The 19,197-nt window shown below is 43.7% G+C and overlaps 1 protein-coding gene across 1 annotated transcript; it reads left to right on the plus strand.

Annotated features, from left to right (window-relative positions):
- Window positions 1-3,275: 3,275 nt before the first annotated feature.
- On the plus strand, window positions 3,276-18,237 carry PPP1CC (protein phosphatase 1 catalytic subunit gamma). The gene is made up of 7 exons (XM_066199498.1): window positions 3,276-3,526; window positions 12,305-12,436; window positions 13,464-13,694; window positions 14,724-14,828; window positions 15,778-16,001; window positions 16,415-16,549; window positions 16,988-18,237. The coding sequence occupies exons 1-7, from the start codon at window positions 3,472-3,474 to the stop codon at window positions 17,075-17,077; spliced, it is 972 nt and encodes a 323-aa protein (XP_066055595.1). The 5' UTR covers window positions 3,276-3,471; the 3' UTR covers window positions 17,078-18,237.
- Window positions 18,238-19,197: the final 960 nt, after the last annotated feature.

Here is a 19,197-nt window from a genome sequence, read left to right on the forward strand (position 1 = left end):
GACACGGACCCTTCCATCTCCAGATCAGCCTCGCAGCTTGTTCCAGCTGCTCCTCTTTTGTCTGACAAATCAGCACCATCCACCCCCAAAACCCTGCTGAAATTTGGGGGTTAGCAAAATATTTTAGGCATGAAAAGCCTAAGGCGTGCATGAGGCTTTATCTTGACTGTAACACCAGGCAAGCTGGGTGCAAACAGTAGGAGTTATGAAAGCATTGGAATCCTGGCTGTGGAGCGAGCTAGGAAAAATAACACCTGACCCACAAGCCACCCATTCTTGTTTTGGCAGTGTTTGAAGAGCCCGTGTAGATCTTTGTTTGAAATGTACACAAACAGGCTGAATTTCATGGGCTTAGCAAATATGTAATCTGAAAGTGTGAGTGCCTCACATTTCTCAGGATCCACCTATAAACAGGGACAAATCAGGGAATATTTAATTATTTTTTGCACATATACACACGTATGTATGTGTACATGGTGTAAATACGTATTATATTGTACTCATAGTATATGCATGTGTATGCTTATATATATATATATTATATATGTACAGAGCAAAACTGAAATCTTATTTTCCTTCTCTATGTAGGTGGGTATTATATATATAATTTTTATATTCTTAAACCTAACCAGATTATGAGCAACAATGCAATAATTAAGCAACATGTGCAAGGGAGAGCAAGGACAAATCAGTGGGGAAAGGTGTTTTACACAGAGGCTTCCAAGGAATGAGACCAAAGTGGTGATTTGTGGAATTTCAAGGAGGGAAAGGAGGAAAAGACCCAGAGGTCTCAGAGCTGTGAGCTGTGCGTGATCTGTGCCGAACAAATTGTTCATCACTGTGTATTCAGCTGGTAGGAAAGTAGGTAAAAAATTGTAGACAAATTGAAAGAAGGGGTGGAGATGTTGGTATATGAAGTGTGAGCTTCAAAATTATGAAATTTTTCAAGCCTATGTGCAGAGTTTAAGGACAAAGGGATTTCCCTGATTGTTCCCTCTCTGGAAATAAATCTGTTCCTCCTCTAGAAATAAATTATTGTTATGAGCAACACAGAAGAACAAAATAGTTTCACGATATTTATAACACCTTGGCTGGGTCCCTTTTCTAATCAGGGTGTGGGGCAAGGCTGGTTATTTCCTGCAGAGAAAAGCTACCTTATTAAAAAGATAATTTTGTGGTGGCATTTTAATATAGCTCTGGTTCTCCATGGAGTTTACTGATAAGGAAGGGTGCTTTTTTTTTTTTTTTTTTTAATGAGAATGAGAAATGCCCGGTGCAAAAACCCAGCCCCCTCCAAACAGGACACCAAACGTTGGCAGCTGCTGTTGAGATTTGGAGCTGGAACAAGGCAAGCTGGTTATCAAGGTGATGACAAGGCCTCGACAGATTCACCTTTATCTCTCATTTCTCTTCTTTCATCCTGGCTACGCCTTTTTTGACCAGAATTATCAGAGCTCTGGACCTTGCCTGATGTGGTTCAGCAAGTGAGACAGATTCTTTGCCCTGACCTTCTTTTGAAAGGCCGGTTCTGTCCTTACTGAAGTATGGGGTTTCCAAGTGAATTCCCAAGTACATCTCCTGGGTTGCTAAGCTCTTCCCCTCCATTCCATTTCCCAGAGCATTAACAGGAGTGAAAAGGACTCAACACCCCACTAAAGGCGCTCAGATCCCCAAAGGACTCATCCCTGGAGAGGAGGTAGCAGCTGAAGGGTGAGATGAGATGAAGATATTTCCAGAAATGAAAACAAGGCCAGGAAGGTTCCTCTGGAAACACAGGACCAATTTTCCTCGTTAAATAATTCAGCTAAGTCCAAGAGAACAACTCGCCCTGCAGAATTAGGAAGGATTTGAAAGAGAAAGAAAGCATTCGGTGCAAGAGCCGGAGGGGGCCGTTCCCCGAGAAGGTGCAGCACAAAAATAGATGCAAATCTGCAAAGGCTGTCACGTTGAAGTAAATCTGAAGTAACTCTATTGTTTTCCGTGGGGTTACTTTGGGTTTACACCAGCGTGACTGAGATTAGCATATCAGCTTGGGCGTGCTCCATACGATAAGTGCTCGCTCGGGGTAGCGGAGCGTTGAGGCTGCACTTGCAAGGGGCCGGAGCCTGTGTTTCAGGTAGACTCTGCATCCTCTTATCTCCTTCCTCCCACAGACCTGAGGTGTGCTGAGACTGCAAGTCCTTTGCTTTATCACCCGCACAAATCCGAACTCTGCTCCGGCCCCACCACGGCAATGAGCCGTAATGAATATTGTATAACTGCCGGCAGCAGGAATCCGACAGGATAGTGGGAGCAATCCACGCTGGGAAGGGAGGGGAGGAGGAAAGAGCTTGACACAGTCAGCCCTGCAAATTAAAGTAGGAGTAAATAAAGCAATTAAACAATATTCAACCTGAGATACAGACTGAATAGTGGGAAAGGTTCACACAGCCCGTCCCCTGAACAAACGCCATCCAGTTTATGAGCACAACCTCATCGAAGTGCTTGTAGCCAAGCTGTAGCTACATACAGAATAAAATAATAGAAGTGCAAAATAAGATAGCGAGATGCTTTTGAACGAGGAGGTTAATTCCTTCATCTGCAAGGACTTGAAAGTGCTGTATGTTTGTTTCTTGAAGGATTTGCAGGTGCAGAGCCACGTGCCTCAAGGTGCTCCGGAGCTGAGGGGCTGCTCAGGACACGTTGCCTCAACCCGTGAGGCAGAGGCGGCTCAGTGTGAGGCGAAGGACGTGAGGGCTGTGCTCCCCCAGCCCCAGAGTGGGGTGAACAGCCCCAAAATCCCACCTGAAGCCACCATCTCCCTCACACGTGGGCGTGGGGGGCCATGACCATAGTGGGGGCATGAAGTGAGGGTCATGGTGGCCCCTTCCTGTTCCCTGCAGACCCCAGTGTGCAGGGACCCTACAAGGTACAGACCTTTCTCCACAGAAGGGGCGATTAAACATTGGAAGTGCGCAGGGAGCTGGTGGAGACCCTGTCCCTGGAAGCGCTCAAGGAACGACTGAACGCGGCACTTTGTGCCATGGAGGTGACACGGTGGTGTCCGGTTATAAGCCGTACACGACAATTCGGACTGGGACTCTGTGACCGCCACCACCGGTTCCGCCGCTCTGCGACTGTCGCGACACGGGGAGGCGGCACCGCCGCACTACTTCCCCTCCGGGGAACGGAAGGATCCCGCACGCCGTGCCGCATCACCCCGCCCGCTCTTCCCGCCCGGCCTATAAAGGGTTTCCGACGGGCCGCGTCGCGCTCGTAGTATCCGTGCGCGCCAGGCGAGCCCGCTGAGGGGACGGCGGCCATTTTGTTCAGTGCTGGCTCTGTGCTGAGGGGGCGGGGGGGGCAGAGAGAGAGCGAGGGAAGGCGCGGAGCAGGAAAAGGGCAAAAACGCGACAGAACGAGGAGCGGAGTCGGGCCGGCCAAGCCGCGAGCGGAGCGGCGGGGAGGGCTCCGCCCGGCCGCTGAGAGGCGATGGCGGATATAGACAAGCTCAACATCGACAGCATCATCCAACGGCTGCTGGAGGGTGAGGGTCGGGGACGGCGCCGTTGTGGGAGGGGGCGGCGGGGCCGAAGCGCCGCGTCCCGCCCGCCCGGCGGGGTCTGAGGGGGCACCAAAATGGAGGGGCGAGAGGCGCTTTGTCTGCCTGGGGTCGCCGCCGCCGCCTCCCCGCCTGGCTCGGCCCCGCAGCCCCAACTTTCCCCTCAGCCCGTGTGTTTCCCAGGCGTTTCTGCCTTTTGATCGCCCGGCGCAATGCCGGGACCAGCCGGCTGCCCTCTTCTCCTCCCCTGCAGTTCTGAGGGGATGCTTAATCTAGTCGTGTGTCCGAATGAGGACATGCTTAATTTAGTAGTGTTTTCTTAGGAGGGTCTTTTAAAAAGCCTGGGGTGTTCTCTTGCCTTTCACGCATACACATGGGATCAGTGCATGGCTGGGAAGTCGTGGGGCTCTGGAAATAAGACTCAGCGTGTTTCAAGAGTGTTTGAGGCAGCTTTTTAGCAAGTCGGGAGGAGACTGTTGTGGGTTTCAGTGTATGCTGGGTTTAGCTTTGATTAGCTGCTTGCATTAAAGCTGCCACAGGATTTTGGCTCTTAATTCCTAACATATGGTGGGCTTTTAGGTGCGAATAGAGGGTTGGGGTTTGGTGTTTCAGACAGTCTGAAAAAGGGCTTATTGTCTGCTGTTGTTGGTGCTTTGAGGTGAAAAGAGTTGCCTGGGAGTTTGTAAATCAGAGGAAAACCTGGAAGTTGCAGGGGGTGTCTCCAGCATCATCCCTGTGCTTGCAGGGATCAGCGCCGGACTGGGATTGACTGATTTTAGGGCAAAAGACTGAGAAGTTGCCAGTGACAAATTCTCTTGCAGGCATCAAGGAAAACCATAATTATTCAGAGAAGGAAGCTATCCTGATCCAGCCTCACTTCACGTGTGCCAGGGCAGGCTTCTCATCTGGACTTACTCTTGAAAAGCTTGGTCAGGGATTTAACTTTTTTCCATTTGGCACGGAGTCAGCTGAGATGTTGCTGAGAAAAACGATGAAGAAATGTCTTTTCTTACACACTCTCCTTCTTACAGGATTTTGCTTGTGTAATGCTTGGAGAGAAAAAGGTCAGGCAGAGGAACAGAAATTCTGCTCTAGAAATCAATTGGAGTTTAAAAAATCCTGTAGATGAATTATGGGCTCATTGAATAAGTAAAAGTAAATGGGGTTTTTCCTCTGATCCGGTTTGGGTTTTGCCTGTTACCAATTTAAACAGCCCTGGTTTCAATTATTTAAAGACTTCCCTTCATGAAGTTAGACCAGGATTTTCCTGAAAATCGAGTAATACGACTTGTAAATGTCAGCTCTCATATGTCATATGTCTGGTGACATATTAATACATGCTCAGTTTAACTGCAGGTATTAGTTACAGTTCTTACTGGTTTCCCCTAGCATAACTAATGCAATGTTTTCAAAGTGTAAATTTTCATTTTTAAAAGCATGGATTAGACCTTTCCTAGAAAGAAATTCGAGTGATTACTCTGTTTAAAGTTTCAAAAAGTAGTAAGATGTCAATATGTTCTGCTCTTACACAGTTTATATCAGTATTAGATGTTTGGAGCAGATAAGAGTTCATAAATCAGGCTTCAGAAGGTTTGCTCACATCTTTTAAGAGGTGCTTCATGCAATTACCGACATTACCTGAGGTTGCATCAGCTGCCAGAACCGAAATTAATTTTTGTTCCTTTATTAATATTGCAGCTGGGATTTTGGATTCCTCGAGGCAATGATTGTCTTTCAGTATTTAAAACAATTACTGGTGTTAGCAACCTATGTTAGTGCGTTGTTTGTTGATTATTAAATGTCTGTTCTAAACATCTTTGCCAGACAGAGAGTAATGGCTGACCTTTTTCAGGGTCATTTCTATACTTTTTTTTCCTAAAACATTGCTGCATTTTAGCGCACACTGCATTTTAGATTTGGATCAAACAAATGATTGTTTTTCCGTGCAGTTCTGGTAGAACAAGGGCATGTTAGTTACACAAAGTGTGGTGTGCCCGTGAGCTCTCAATATCCCTTCAGACAAGGCTGCACACAGATTAAAATCATACTCGGGCTTGAAAACACTGCAAAATCTGGTTTAATCATCAGCTCACAAGCTGAATTGCCCAAATCCTTGTGCAAGCTGTAATTTTAGAGCAATTTGGTATTTCATTATAGCTCTCTTTAAACTTCAAATACTTACACATATTTATAGCAGTTAACTCTAGGTGATTTTGCTACTAAAATTTAAAGAGTGTGAGCAGGGGGCTTAGCCCCTTCTAAAGGTGACAAACCCCAGTACTAAGGAGTTTCTGGATGAAATACTGGAAATCAGTGAGCAGATTCAGTTAGGAATTTGTTTTCTCATGTGCTTTAGCATTGCCCTGTTGGAAGAAGCAGTGAATCGAGTCTAATGGTTGAGGTAAAGTGAAGGGTGAATAATAAATTACTCCTGCTTTTGTGCTTAATACAGGATATTAATAATGTATTTGTGAGGGATTTTAGTTGCTTTCTATCCTGACTCCTCTGCTCAGCTGACATTATTCCTGCTTTCCCCCCAAATAGTGATGTTCTCCCACCCACATTAGGCTGTTTAGGTGAAATTATTAGCTTGTTCTTTAAGAGGCCTGGAAATACATACTTCAGCTTCTCATTCTAAGGCAAATATTTGAAGAGTCTTCCTTGCTCCAATTGTTTGTAGTACAGAACCATTTGGCATTGAAATGTCACAAAAAAACATTTTTCAGTAGCATTGTTCTCTACCTGGGAAAGCCATTCAAGGAAAACATTGAAAATACTAATTTTTTTTTTTTTTTTCTGTAATTGAATTCATGTTTTCTCCCTTCCTCACTGATGAGGGTTGTGTCCTGCTAGGAGCAATTTCCTGAGTACAGCTTGTCTGACTTTGTGACTTTTGGTAACTGTAATATCCACAAGAATAAGACTTGTAAAGTGTAGTAAGTAACAGTATCCTGCACTGGGTATTGAAATGTTTTTAAGTGTCTTTGATATTAGATAAAAATTCAAATATTAATGGAACTAATTCACCTTCCTGAGGAATAAGACGAGTCAAACATGAGAGCAGGGGTACTGAAGGCAGCAACTGCAGCTGTATGTGCCCAGTCAAAAATACCAGCAGACAAGGAGATGCTAAAAAACTCCTTGTAAGATAAAAAATCAGTGGCACCTGTGTGGTGTTGGGAAGGGTTCCAGGAAATGGCAGAATTCCTGCTTGCCTCAGTAAAGAATGAGTGACAAACCCCGAGACTCCTGAGTGTGAGCGTGGCTTCCTTCCTCTGTCATGTCACATGGGGCTCCTAAAACCTGAGCTCCTTATCCATTTCCTTCATCTCGTGTGCTGGCAGCTTTTCCACATAACTGGGCTCTGGTTTGGAGCTCACTACACCTATTTAGAAAACAGGATTGAAGTCTTACCATGGTAACAATAAATAATGAGTAAAATAACAATTTCAGCATACCTAAGTGACCCAAATTGAAATGTGTTTCTGCAGATCTCTCCTGTGCTGCATCCTCTGCAAGGGAAATTTGAATAATGAATGGATAAAGCCACATGAGGCTACAACAGTGGTAGCCATGCAAGCTGAAATCCTGGCTAGTGCACTAAAATCAGCAAAAAGATTCTTAAATCCTTAAACATTTCTGTTTATACACCCACAGATTTCTATTCCCAGTAAAGCCTGTTGTGGAGATGTCAAGGAGATATTATCTCTTAATTTGCTTTAAACGGGGAAAGAATATCATCTACTTATTAAAAATAGTTGAGCTAAAGAGCATGGATAAGATCTTGCTCACCACAGAGAAGATGTTTTCTCACAAATGCAGTCCTGTAATTTTTTTTTCACCTTTCTGCTAAATACAGCATTAATTGGGTCTGCAGGGTTGCTTGCCCTTTAGCTTCATATGCTGGGGTAAGAGTGATTCTCAGAGATGTTAATCTGAAATGTCACATTTCCTCATGGATGAGTTGGGATGCTGTGATGAAGTTTCTCATGGACAAGCAACACTTTTTGACCTCAAACCATATCATTTTCCCTAGTTTGTGTAGCTTGATGTTAATTGTTTCCTGCTGTGGTGCAGCAGTTTCTTTCTAAGAGTGGGAAATGGAAACTCTTAATTCCAAAGACAAAAGCATTAGATTCTTATCAATGCTATGGATTCAAATAAGTCTTTTAAATTCTGTTGTCCAGTGAGTGAAGTGGAGGAATTTGTCCCCTCTGTTTGTGAGCAGTGTGAGTACCTGTTGCTCCTCACCTGTCTGCAGTGTGGAAATACATTACCAGATTAAAAACTTGTAGTCATGCAGAATTTTCCATTTGCTAACACTGCTGTGAACTTCTGACATACTAGAAAGCAGCTGAGAACTTTACAGAGCCTTGTGCACTGAGGAGATGCTTTTCCATTTCAGTTTTGGATTTGAAGTGATCAAATGAAGGCTGGTGGTGCCTGCAGTAAAGTAAAACCTTTTTTACGTCAGCCACTTTCAAGTTATTTATTCCCTTTGTGCCTGTGGTGCAAAACTGACTGTGAAACTGTCATCAGGAACTGCTAAAAACTAGATTAAAACCAACCTGCAGTATTTTTGGAAATGTCACTATGATTGCAGACATCTTAACGTAAAATATGGTAAAACTGAGAGACTCGTTTAATAAGCCAGAAAAATGAACTGACCTGTGGATAGACTATTTCTCTTAAAACATTTCCTGTAGGAGAACTTGATTCTCACACTTCAGTTGACAGTATTTCAGCTGCTGCTTTTAATGCAATAACTGAATGGAAATGAGATGTTTGGATCACTGCGATTTCTGGCATTTTTGAACTTCCTGCTATTTTGGAATCCTTCTCCCAGTATCTGTCTCGTTCATATTAACCTTGACTGACGTAAAGGACTGTGTGGCACCAAAGGGAGGATGGGAAAACGCAGGGGGTGGGTTGGGATGTGGGAGTCTGTTGTACTCTGCATGCATATGGCCTCAGACTGTTGTACATTCTGGATCCCCCAGCTCCTGACCCATTTATCCCTCCCAGGGAAAAGGAGAATAGTTCAGGCACTGTTCTGACTCCTGGCAGCTGCCGCTACACTTTGTACTTGCTGTTTGTTCACTCCAGAATGACAGGGTGCCTCAAGTTCCTGCTCTTCTTCCTTTTCCTTCCTTTCCCCCTCTGCTGGGCGCCTGTCATACTGCTCTGTTTATAACACACTCATTTTTAGAGTTGGTGTCTTGTTGTTTCCATCAGTTTCTCCCTGTCTTGGAAATCAATGATAATTTTAACAGTGGACCCTTGTGTTCAGAGCAGTACCTCTGCAGAGATCATCCAGGCTCCAGGGAGGGTTTTTTTCTGTAGTTGTTTCCACTGAGTGGAGAGCTTATTTTTTCACATCTTCTCATATTTGTAGAGTAAGAAAGATTTTACCTGTTAGAGGACTGCCCAGACTGGACACTGAAATTCAGGCTCTAGAGAAATTACGTCTAAGAACAGGAGCATCTCTGCCTGAAGATGCTGGAAAAATTGTGCTGTCTGGAAATGCTGCAACAATGGGTTCAGACACAAAATACCACTGAAGTAGGCTGACTTTTTTTTTCCCCAAATGATTAATCTTTAGCTTGTTCCACTGTCAGTTCCAGGCTGTCATTTCTGAGAGGTTACTTTTTTATGCATTGAAAGGGCAAATGTGCCTGTACAGTACTATCGAGCTGCTCTTTTGACTTCATGACCAAGCTGTCAATTAGTATTATCCTGTCTGATCTCCACAAGCTGCCTTGTTTTGGTCCAAAGCAGTGAAACAAACTGTAAACAACACATTTTTCATAATGTATTGTTTTTGCCTTTCTTAGAAGGACTAAGTAACTTGAAGACCCAGAGAAACCTTTTAAGAAGTCATTAAGGCTGAATATCCTGCATTTCTGTGTCAGATCTTTCATTGTGGATGAGCACTAAATCCTTGCACTAAAAATACAGATTCCTCAAACCAAGATCCACTTCTGCATTTTTGATTCTTCTGAAGCCAAACCCACTTTTGTTTTCCCAGCTTTTCAGGACATACAGGCTAATAATGTGACAAGAAATTGAACACATTGGTCTCCTCTGTGCAGGTTCCATGTTGGACAAAGTGCTGAAAATGTCACTGGCAGGCAGAGCTGAACCAAGTTTTCCTGTTCTTTCATCCATGGCATTTGTCCCAGTGAGTTTGGGAAGTGCAGCAAAGCATCATTTCATTTTGTCAAGGTTTTCTACAGGCAGGTGACTAAAACTGTGTGAAGATTATATCAGTTCAATAAAAATGTATTGGAAAAACCTAGAAAACCTGTGTCTGAAACAGTGTTCAGATCTTCATTTAATCTTGGGCAAAAATGAATGCACATGGTTTATTCATGAGCTTTAGTGACTCAGTGCATTGCATAGTCTTTATAATATTTTGTACTTTTTAATTTATGGATGTGAAGTACGGGGTTTGGTTTTAGCAATTTCTAAGACGACCAAATCATGGCAATTTAGATTTTTAGCTTCACAGAAAACTAAATACAAGTATTTTATATTATCTCAAAAAAAAAAAAAAAAAAAAAAAAAAAAAAAAAAAAAAAAGATGAATTGTAAAATTGTGATTAAGTGACCATCCATTTTATATTTACAGTTCAGCCAGTTTATCACTTAATTCTAAAAATGTCTGTTCTTTATTGCTTCTGGATATTTGGCATTTTGAGTAGTTTGCTTGTTGCTCAGGAGTCTTTGGAAAATTACTGTATGGATGAAAAAAATTACTGTGTGGCTGAAAAGCCTCATTCGTGATAAACTGCTGTGACAAAGATTTAACTTCCATTTACATGCTTCATTACTTCTGAGATTTTAATGAAAGACATGAAGTGCAGTGGTAATTCCAGTGTTGGCAGGTAATGTCAGTGCTGAGTGATAACACGTGGGCAGTGAGGAGCAGAGGGAGCAGGTAGAGCTTGAAAGAGAACACTGTTAAAGCCGTGACTTCTGACCTGCACTAATGTCACTGTGAGCCTGAACTGGAGTTTTGTTTAGAGGGTTGTGTGAGGAAGGATGCTGAGTTTAGGGCACTGTCAGTGGCTGTGCAGGCCTGCAGTGCCCCCCTGATGGGGTCTCTGGGACTCAGGGAAGGGTTGCTGCAGCAGGAACACCATGAGTGTCACGGATTTCATGGCTGTTACACAGTCATTATTTTACTCATGGTCTGAACAGTGTTTGCTGTGCTTGATCAGAGGCCTATGGAAAAGTCAGAAGCTTCTGTGCTAGTGAGAAATTGGAACACAACTGGTTTTTGTTCTTCTTGTTCCTAAAACTTGCCTGGAGCACCCCCCGCCTTTCCCACTGCAGTTCTCACTTGGCTTCATTCAGCGCCTGGCCCACAGTGGTGGCAGGGATTTGAGTCATCTGGAGCTTTCCCATTTCACACTTGGAGGTTAAACAGTAGCAAAGGAATTAGACTGAAGTGGTAGCTAGCTACTAAGTTATTCAGGACTTCCGGAATACTGCCTGGGGTCTTGTGTTTGAAAGGATGTTGCTTGCTTTTTCTGCAATTAAAGACCAGACCTTTTTGGTTAGGGTTTGGATAAGGATTTTTCAGTCTCAATGCCATAGAGTTGCTCACAGTAAGTCACCTATCCTGGCAGCCTTAGCAGTGGAGGGATTTTGTTTCTGCAGGTGTTGTCAAAGCGTTTCCAGCCAGCTGTGACTCAAGTTCTTGGTGATTTGGCTTTGCTGTGGCTGAGCCAATGAGTTACATTGTAGAAGATGACTGCTGCTCTTACTCCTTCCTTTATCTTCAGCCTTATCGCTGTTACATGCTGTCACTGGTTCTGACACCAAATAAAAATACAGGCTTCACCAGTAATGGCATACTTAGAATTTTTTTAATCCAATCTAAACCCTGATAAATGCTGTTGTGTGTGATTTGGGCTGTAGTTACAGTACTGCTTCTGTCGAAATGTCCTTTGTACTTCTGGGCACCAGAAACTTGTTCAGGCCAGGCTGATGTCCTTGTCCAGGGCAGGAAGGAAAGCTTTAATGGATGTTGAAGGAACAAACTGTCCTGAGCTGTTGCAGTGGGGGAGATGGAAGGGTGTGAAGGATGGGAGTTGGGAGGGGGAAGTGCTTTGGGACTGGGAGATTGGTCTCCTACTGGCTTGTCTTTTACCCTGCTCAAAGGCAGTGATGATGGCAGCTGTTTTGTCATCATGATCCAAACCTATTTCCTTACTGATAGTCCTTACCTTCCAGTCATGTGTGTATTTTTCCTCCCTGTTTTCCAGCTGCAGTGTAGAACTGGGCAGTACAGGATTTACTGGTGCTGTGGCCTTGTTTAGGTGCTGCCCTGGGCGAGGTGATTTGCTGGTTTGGGGAGACTTGCACATTTGTTGGTGACTGAGTGGCAGACGCCCTTTGCTCAAGTTCAGACAGCTTCCAGAGAGCAAGCACATAACTGCTTCATTAAAAAATAACATGTAAATAGTCACATTGTCCAAGGTGGGGTTTAGAACTAAACAGAACGGAACTGATGCTATTTAAAATGTGACATTTTTAACGGGGGAAGTGTTGAGCCATGAATTCTGTTAAATGAAAGTAACATACGACTGGAACAGAACACACTCCCCTTTCCCTGGGACTGCCATTTCACCCCAGCACACCAATCCTACCCTGGTACCTTCTCATTCAGTGCTGTTCTGGCATTTTGTCAGACTCTTAAAATAACACCAGGAGTGCTTTTGGTTTTGATAACTGACTTGTGACTCTTCCTGACAGTGCGAGGATCAAAACCAGGCAAAAACGTCCAACTTCAAGAGAATGAAATTAGAGGACTGTGCTTGAAATCCAGAGAAATCTTCCTGAGTCAGCCTATTCTACTAGAACTTGAAGCTCCACTGAAAATCTGTGGTGAGTACTGTGAATTTTGGTTTGATCTTGGGGGAGGTGTCAGGTAAATGCAGACCATAAGCAGAGAACAAGTGCCAGATGCTACGTTCACTTACTAATACTTAAACAAATAATTGCAGCAAAAGGCAAAATAAAACCCTGCTGGATATGTAGGGCAGAGGAGTGGAGAGGTGGTAACATCTGGGAATTGTACTTAGGACCAAAATAATCCAAACCCAGAAAGCAACTGGTCCAGTTTCACCAGGCTGGGGGAGAGATTCACATGAAGTTTTGGAAAGAGGTTATCAAATAAATAATGTTTGATCCAGTTGTGCCTGAACAAGAACAATGAGGAACCCCAACATTTAATGTGCTGCCATGCAAAGCTGAACAGTGCTTTGACTGTATTTTAAAATCCTGCTGGAAACTTCAATTGCTCTTTCTTGGAATTACTTTCTAGTTTGGTTTCACTATATTGCATACAGCAGTGCTCATTTTGCACACATGCACATGTCTACTTATGCTAAAAGAATGAAGAATGTCAACACAAAAGCCTCAATAAATGCAATTTTGAAAGCTTCCAGCAAATAGTTTATACTACTCTAAAACAGAGGATTTACTTCAATTTAAAGCAGCTCATTTCATATTTATAATATTGCCAGTCTAAAATCACAATTTAGTGTTCTGCTTGTCAGAAACAAACCCATGATTTACACCAAAGGCAGAAATACCAATTTAATTTTTGATGCAGTTTCCCTGCTAGAATTTGAATTACTGGGTGTTTCAAGAAAACACAGTTGGCTTCTTGGAATCTTGATTTTTTTTTTTTTTTTTAAATACACACAAATATTTTTGTGTAACTACCATTGCATAGATGTCAAAATGTGATAACTTTATATACATTAACTGCCATTTTAAGCATGTTATGAACAGTATCTGACTGCAAGCTTTTTTTCTTTCTGAAGCATCTTTGATTTGTTCTTTCTTTAGAATCAGTAGTGAATGTAGTGAGGGGTCACTGAAGTGTCATGTCTGAATCTCCTTGCAGGTGACATCCATGGACAATACTATGACTTGCTCCGACTCTTTGAATACGGGGGTTTTCCACCAGAAAGCAACTACCTGTTCCTTGGTGATTATGTTGACAGAGGAAAACAATCTCTAGAAACAATTTGTCTGCTCTTGGCCTACAAAATTAAATACCCTGAGAATTTCTTCCTCCTCCGAGGGAACCACGAATGTGCCAGCATCAATAGAATTTATGGGTTTTATGATGAATGTGAGTACCAGGCGTGTGTGCCTCTGCTGGGGACAGCAGGGAGGCAGTGTTGGATGGTTCCTTCCTAGCTTGAAATGCCCTCTGTGCTCTTTAGAGGGCTCCTTGGCCTGTTTTAGAGAGGGGAGACTGTCCTTCCTCTGGCAGCAACCAAGTGGGTAATTTTATTTGTTGGCTGCTGTGTTAACTAACAATTCTCACTGGTAAAACTCCTAAGATAAGAGCATCTCATGGGAGATGGGAGAATTTAATTTGATGTGCATTACAGAGGCTCACCTCTGTTACATTGATCTCGTGACATGTACGGACTGTGTGATGGGGGCTGTATGTAGACCTTACCCAAACACAACAAGTAATTTTGCTGTGAAGTAGAAACCAATGTTCCTGTTGCAAAGGACATGATTTAATCCAGATAACGTAGAGATGATCCTGTTAAATTAATTGTGCACTGAAGCATGTCGGAACTTGTGTGGTGGGACACACTTGGCTTGCAGATGACAAGATGTGCGCTCCATGTCTTGTTCTCCTCCTGTGAGGAAACAAAGATGTGTGGCATTTCAGAGTTGTCTCCTCAGAGATTAATCACAGGCTTAGTCATATATCACAAATATGTTCAGGGTTCATATCTGGGAGAGTCCCTTTGAAATTCATAAAACTGTGGCAATTTTGTTGTTCAATCCTGTTTCATTTTCAGTCCCGTTTATTTGCCAAAAGTGAGTTTATGTGGTAAAGCAGAATCTTAAAGAAAATCTGCTTTTCAGGAGTTGCTGGCTTCCCCTGAAAGAAATGGCAAATGCCAAGATCTTCTGCAGTAGATCAAATTCTCTAAGGAATAATTAGCCAAAGTAAAGTTGGGCTTGGAGAGCCTGGTTGCCAGCTGTTGAACAGACTTAGGGTGTCCTTGAAGCTGTGTGGCACCTTTGCCACTGTCTGTAAACAAGTAAGTCAGAAAAGTCAACCTGATCTATGTTAGGTTGGTTGTGTTTGTGTTAGAAAAGCACACTGACTGGGTTTTTTCTCAATCTCTTCTAGGTAAGAGAAGATACAATATTAAGCTGTGGAAAACCTTCACAGACTGTTTTAACTGTTTACCAATTGCAGCTATTGTGGATGAGAAAATATTCTGCTGTCATGGGGGTGAGTAGCAGTTCCTTAGGTGATGTTTGAGGAGCTGGAAAACTCAGTCATGGCAGTTTCATGTTTACATTGCTGAAGCTTCAGAACTTAGGGATTTTTCTTTGCCTTGGCTCATGTATGAGGAAGGGTTGGGCTCAATGAGTGTCAGTTTTATGAATCATGGAGCCAGTTCAGACACGACCTGCTCTTCCTTTTCCACCAAAAGTCACCTTTAATAGCCTCTCCTTTGGAGTATAGAGTCCTTGTAGGGTTTTCTTAGATGACCCGGAGTTTGATGTCTGCCCTGAAAACATCTGTTTTCACAGAACCAGAGTGGTTTGGGTTGGAAGGACCCCTGGGGATCAGTCAGTAGAATTCCCCCACCATGGGCAGGGACTCTTGGCACTAGGTCAGATTGCTCCAAGCCCTGTTTGACCTGATGGGTTTACTTTATAAAAATTAGTATATGCCACATGATACAGCTTTTTCTGGTCATAAAATACAGATGGCACCTTAAATGTTTTATCACTTGCAAGTCATTACAGTTGCCCAGGGACTCACATCAGTGGAAAATGGTACAAGATTGGTTTGATATTTCATTTCATCTTACCGGGCCTGTTCATCAAAGTGAACATTCCCTGTGATTCCTGGTGTTGATGCCTCTTTTATTTAACAGCTCTTTTATCAGACACTTGCAAAATATTAGTGAGACTATTGTAATCCTGTAAAATGTGGAAATGGCCTTGCTTCATCTTGCTTCCAATAAATCTCCTAGAAAGTGACTTGTGTTCCAAACGCTTCAGAACAAATGCTGGATTTAAAAAACGTCAGTGAATGTCGCCATTGAGCTGCGTAGAATGGCAGTGGTGAATCACTTTGAATCGAAGTTATTTTTGCCCTGGATGAATGTCAGTGCTGCAGAGCAAAGCTGGACTCAGCTGGGCCCTGCCTGTGTCTTCCCTGTGAACAGGTTTGTCACCAGACCTGCAGTCTATGGAGCAGATCAGGCGAATCATGCGCCCCACGGATGTACCAGACCAAGGCCTCCTGTGTGATCTCCTGTGGTCTGACCCTGACAAGGATGTCTTGGGCTGGGGTGAAAATGACAGAGGAGTGTCCTTCACTTTTGGTGCTGAAGTGGTTGCTAAGTTTCTCCATAAACATGATTTGGATCTCATATGTAGAGCTCATCAGGTATTTTCATTTTGTACATTAAACCCTAGAATAATTTAGGTTTGTGATCTGAGGTGGTCACCTGGTCCAGCCCAGACCAGGACAGACCTGTGTCAGCCCAAGGTGCTGAAGGTCTTGTCCAGCCAAGTTGTAAATACCTGTGAGGTTCTCTGAATGTATCCCAGTGTTTAACAGCCTTTATAATGAATGTTTTCGTATAAACTCTGACTCTCTTGAGCAAGGGTTTTCTCAGTGTTAATGGACTCTGTTGTTGAGCTGGTTCTTGTGGTGCTCCTGTTCTGGTGTAGAAGTTTGAAACTCATGCTCCTTAAACACAGCCAGGTTTTCAGCTGCTGCTTCTGGAAAAAAAAGTTGTTTTGCACCTTGTCAGGAGGAAGCTGCCCAGACTAACACCTCTGCTTTTGTCTCTAAAGGTGGTTGAAGATGGATATGAGTTTTTTGCAAAAAGACAGTTGGTAACTCTGTTTTCTGCCCCAAATTACTGTGGAGAATTTGATAATGCAGGTGCCATGATGAGCGTGGATGAAACACTAATGTGCTCTTTCCAGGTACAGTATCTGAAGATCTTCCCTCCTATTTAGTGAGGTCACACATTAAATTTGTGCTATTTTGAATCAATGTTTTACTGTTAAATAACAGTAAGACTTGTTTCAAATAGATCTTCACAGCTGTCACAGGTATACAGGGCAGTGTTTGCATTCACATCTTCAAAAACGTGATAACCCTGTGCTGGTGTGAGTAGGGGAACTGTTTTATCCTGGAATTAAATCACCCAGGCAAAGCAGTTGGCTGTCAGCTGCTCCCACTGCTGTGGGCTCTGGAGCAGCTGATCCCAAGGCACAGCCTCGCTCAGAGCAGGAAGCACATTGATTTCCTGGCACATTGAGACTAGGCCAGAAGAACCATGTAGTGCCTTTACCAGTGAATTACTGTTTGACTGGAAGACACCTAAAACTTTTTGCTAAATGACCCCTCTGTCTTTTCAGATTTTGAAACCTGCAGAGAAGAAGAAGCCCAATTCCAGCAGACCCGTAACACCTCCCAGGGGTATGATCACAAAACAAGCCAAGAAATAGTCACTTTGGCACTGCCTTGTTGGGACTTGTATCATAGTCTATAAGCTCCATTTTTAAACCTATTATGTGTGCTGTTCAGCTTGCTCAAAATAGATAATGTGTTTGTGGTTTTCCTTTCCATTTGATGAATGGCATTTGCTGGTTGTAACAGCGAATGAAAGATCTTCCTCCCTCCCAGGAAAAGCGTTTGAAAGTCCCCCTGTGTCGGTGTTCCAGCTGCACACTCCACAGCATCTCCCTGCCAGCCAGGTAACGTGGGGCTGGCAGGATCTGTACCATGAGTAGTGTAAATCTTGTTCTTTAGGATCTAAAGAGGGCACTCGTGTGCTGTGAGAGTAGAGATTGTTCCTGTCAGCGATTACATGCTGTTTATACAAACCACTGTGAACTTTTTTTACGTTCAATTTTGTTTTAAAGGGATTGCTTTTTTTTTTAATGTCTTATGTGCCCATTAGTTTTATTGCTGTCGACATTAGGAATAACCTTCAACCTTGCCAGCACCACTGGTAGGATGTATATTTAATTCAGACACACATCCCTCTCCATACACTTCAAATGACAAAGCCATTATTTTAAGTGTTTGTGTCTCTTTCCTGAAGCCAAAGTTCACTTAGAAACCCGTTTGTACACAACCTCCCTGCCGAGTTGGCCGGGCTTCCCATCCATGCCTTCCTCTCGGAGAGAAAAGGAAGTGCTGGCTGGAAATAGCAAACAGAAAGGCTTGTCCATGCTCAAAGTGAACACGTTTTTTGTACAGTTTCCGTGTGTTCAGTCGAGCAGATCCCAGTGCTGAGACAGCAGTCCCGGGGCAGTGACACAAACGGCTCTGGGAGTGACAGAAATGGCTCTGGATCTGCTGGAAGGGGTTTGTGCATTTCAGCATAAAGACTTTGTTCTACAAAGAAACCTAGAAACTCGCTTGATAAGCCAACCAGAGGTGTTGATCTTGATCACCGGTTTATATAAATCTCTCACAGAATCTTGTTTTTTAAAAACTGTTGATCTTTTTTGAACAGATAACAGTGTACAATATCATGTAGTGAAAATCACTTATTAAATGAAGAAATTGTTAAATCTTCTCAGTGTCAGTTTATCACAACATATACACTACTGCTCTCCCAAGGGCCTGACGTAGAGAAATAAATTGTTCTGGAAACCCACGGATTCTTGGTTTGGATTTGTCTGAGCTGCAAGAGGTGATTTTAAACAGCAGTGTTGGGTTTAGCTCTGGGTCTGGAGCCTCAGGCAGAGGTCCCTCCCAGCCGAGGGGTGCAGCTCCTGCAGCACAGCATGTGAGGCCACTGGTCCTGAGCTGGCGTTTGCCACAGCTCTGCTGGGGCCGGGCAGCAGCACAAGGGCGTGGGAGGACAGGCTCTGCTGCTGTTCATTGTTCTGTGCACTGAGGCCTTGGCCTTGAGTGCAAGTGCTGCTCTGAGAGGGTTGGAGCTGTGACCAGACCCATTTCCTCTGGTTTTTAATTAGAGAACTAAATTTCTGGTGAAATGGGGAACCCATTTTATCGCTGCTGGCTGTTGGGGCAGGAGGCTGGGGGTGCCTGGCCCACACAGGTGGCTCGGTGGGGACAGGTGAGGTGTGTGCCAGCTCCGGGCACTCTGCTCTCAGCCTCCACAGGACCAGCCTGGGGTCCTTCACTGCCGTGTGGAAAATGCTGTGGGGTGTTCAGCACTCGGAGGAGGTGCCTGGTTCCTACCCTGTCCCTGCTCCACGACAGCTGCAGTGCTGCTGCATCCGCTGAGGAATGAGTTTGTCACTGGAATGCCCAGCTCTGTCCTCGTGTCCCACTGAAGTCCCCTCTACTTCTGCAGTGAGTGCAACTTGCTTGCCACAAATACATTTTCTGGGAAGTCTGCAGCCATTGACTTTATTTTTTCAATGTATTTCTCTGAATCAAGGAGCCATTTTCCTACTCTGAAGACATTTTCCCCTTCCCTCTACAGCTGATTAATCAAAAACCTCTAACTACCTCTGCTGAGCTTGCTAGATCAGATGTCAGAGATTACCTGGTAAGGCTCTCTCACAAACTTACTTTCACCCTTTGAATCACACTTGTGGTTTCCTTTATAGCTCTATAATTTTTCTCCCTCCCTGTCCAACACCCT

This window comes from Chamaea fasciata, unplaced genomic scaffold (assembly GCF_029207755.1).
Source record: "Chamaea fasciata isolate MVZ Bird 193981 ecotype frontalis unplaced genomic scaffold, bChaFas1.0.hap1 SCAF_18, whole genome shotgun sequence".
Lineage (NCBI taxonomy): Eukaryota > Metazoa > Chordata > Aves > Passeriformes > Sylviidae > Chamaea > Chamaea fasciata.

What these genes read in the sequence shown, in the direction of transcription:
- PPP1CC (XM_066199498.1), top strand. Translation starts at nt 3,472, where the DNA reads ATGGCGGATATAGACAAGCTCAACATCGACAGCATCATCCAACGGCTG. An exon ending in TCATATGTAGAGCTCATCAG is followed by an intron (nt 16,002 to 16,414) that starts GTATTTTCATTT and finishes TTGTCTCTAAAG; the next exon opens with GTGGTTGAAGATGGATATGA. An exon ending in CACTAATGTGCTCTTTCCAG is followed by an intron (nt 16,550 to 16,987) that starts GTACAGTATCTG and finishes CTGTCTTTTCAG; the next exon opens with ATTTTGAAACCTGCAGAGAA.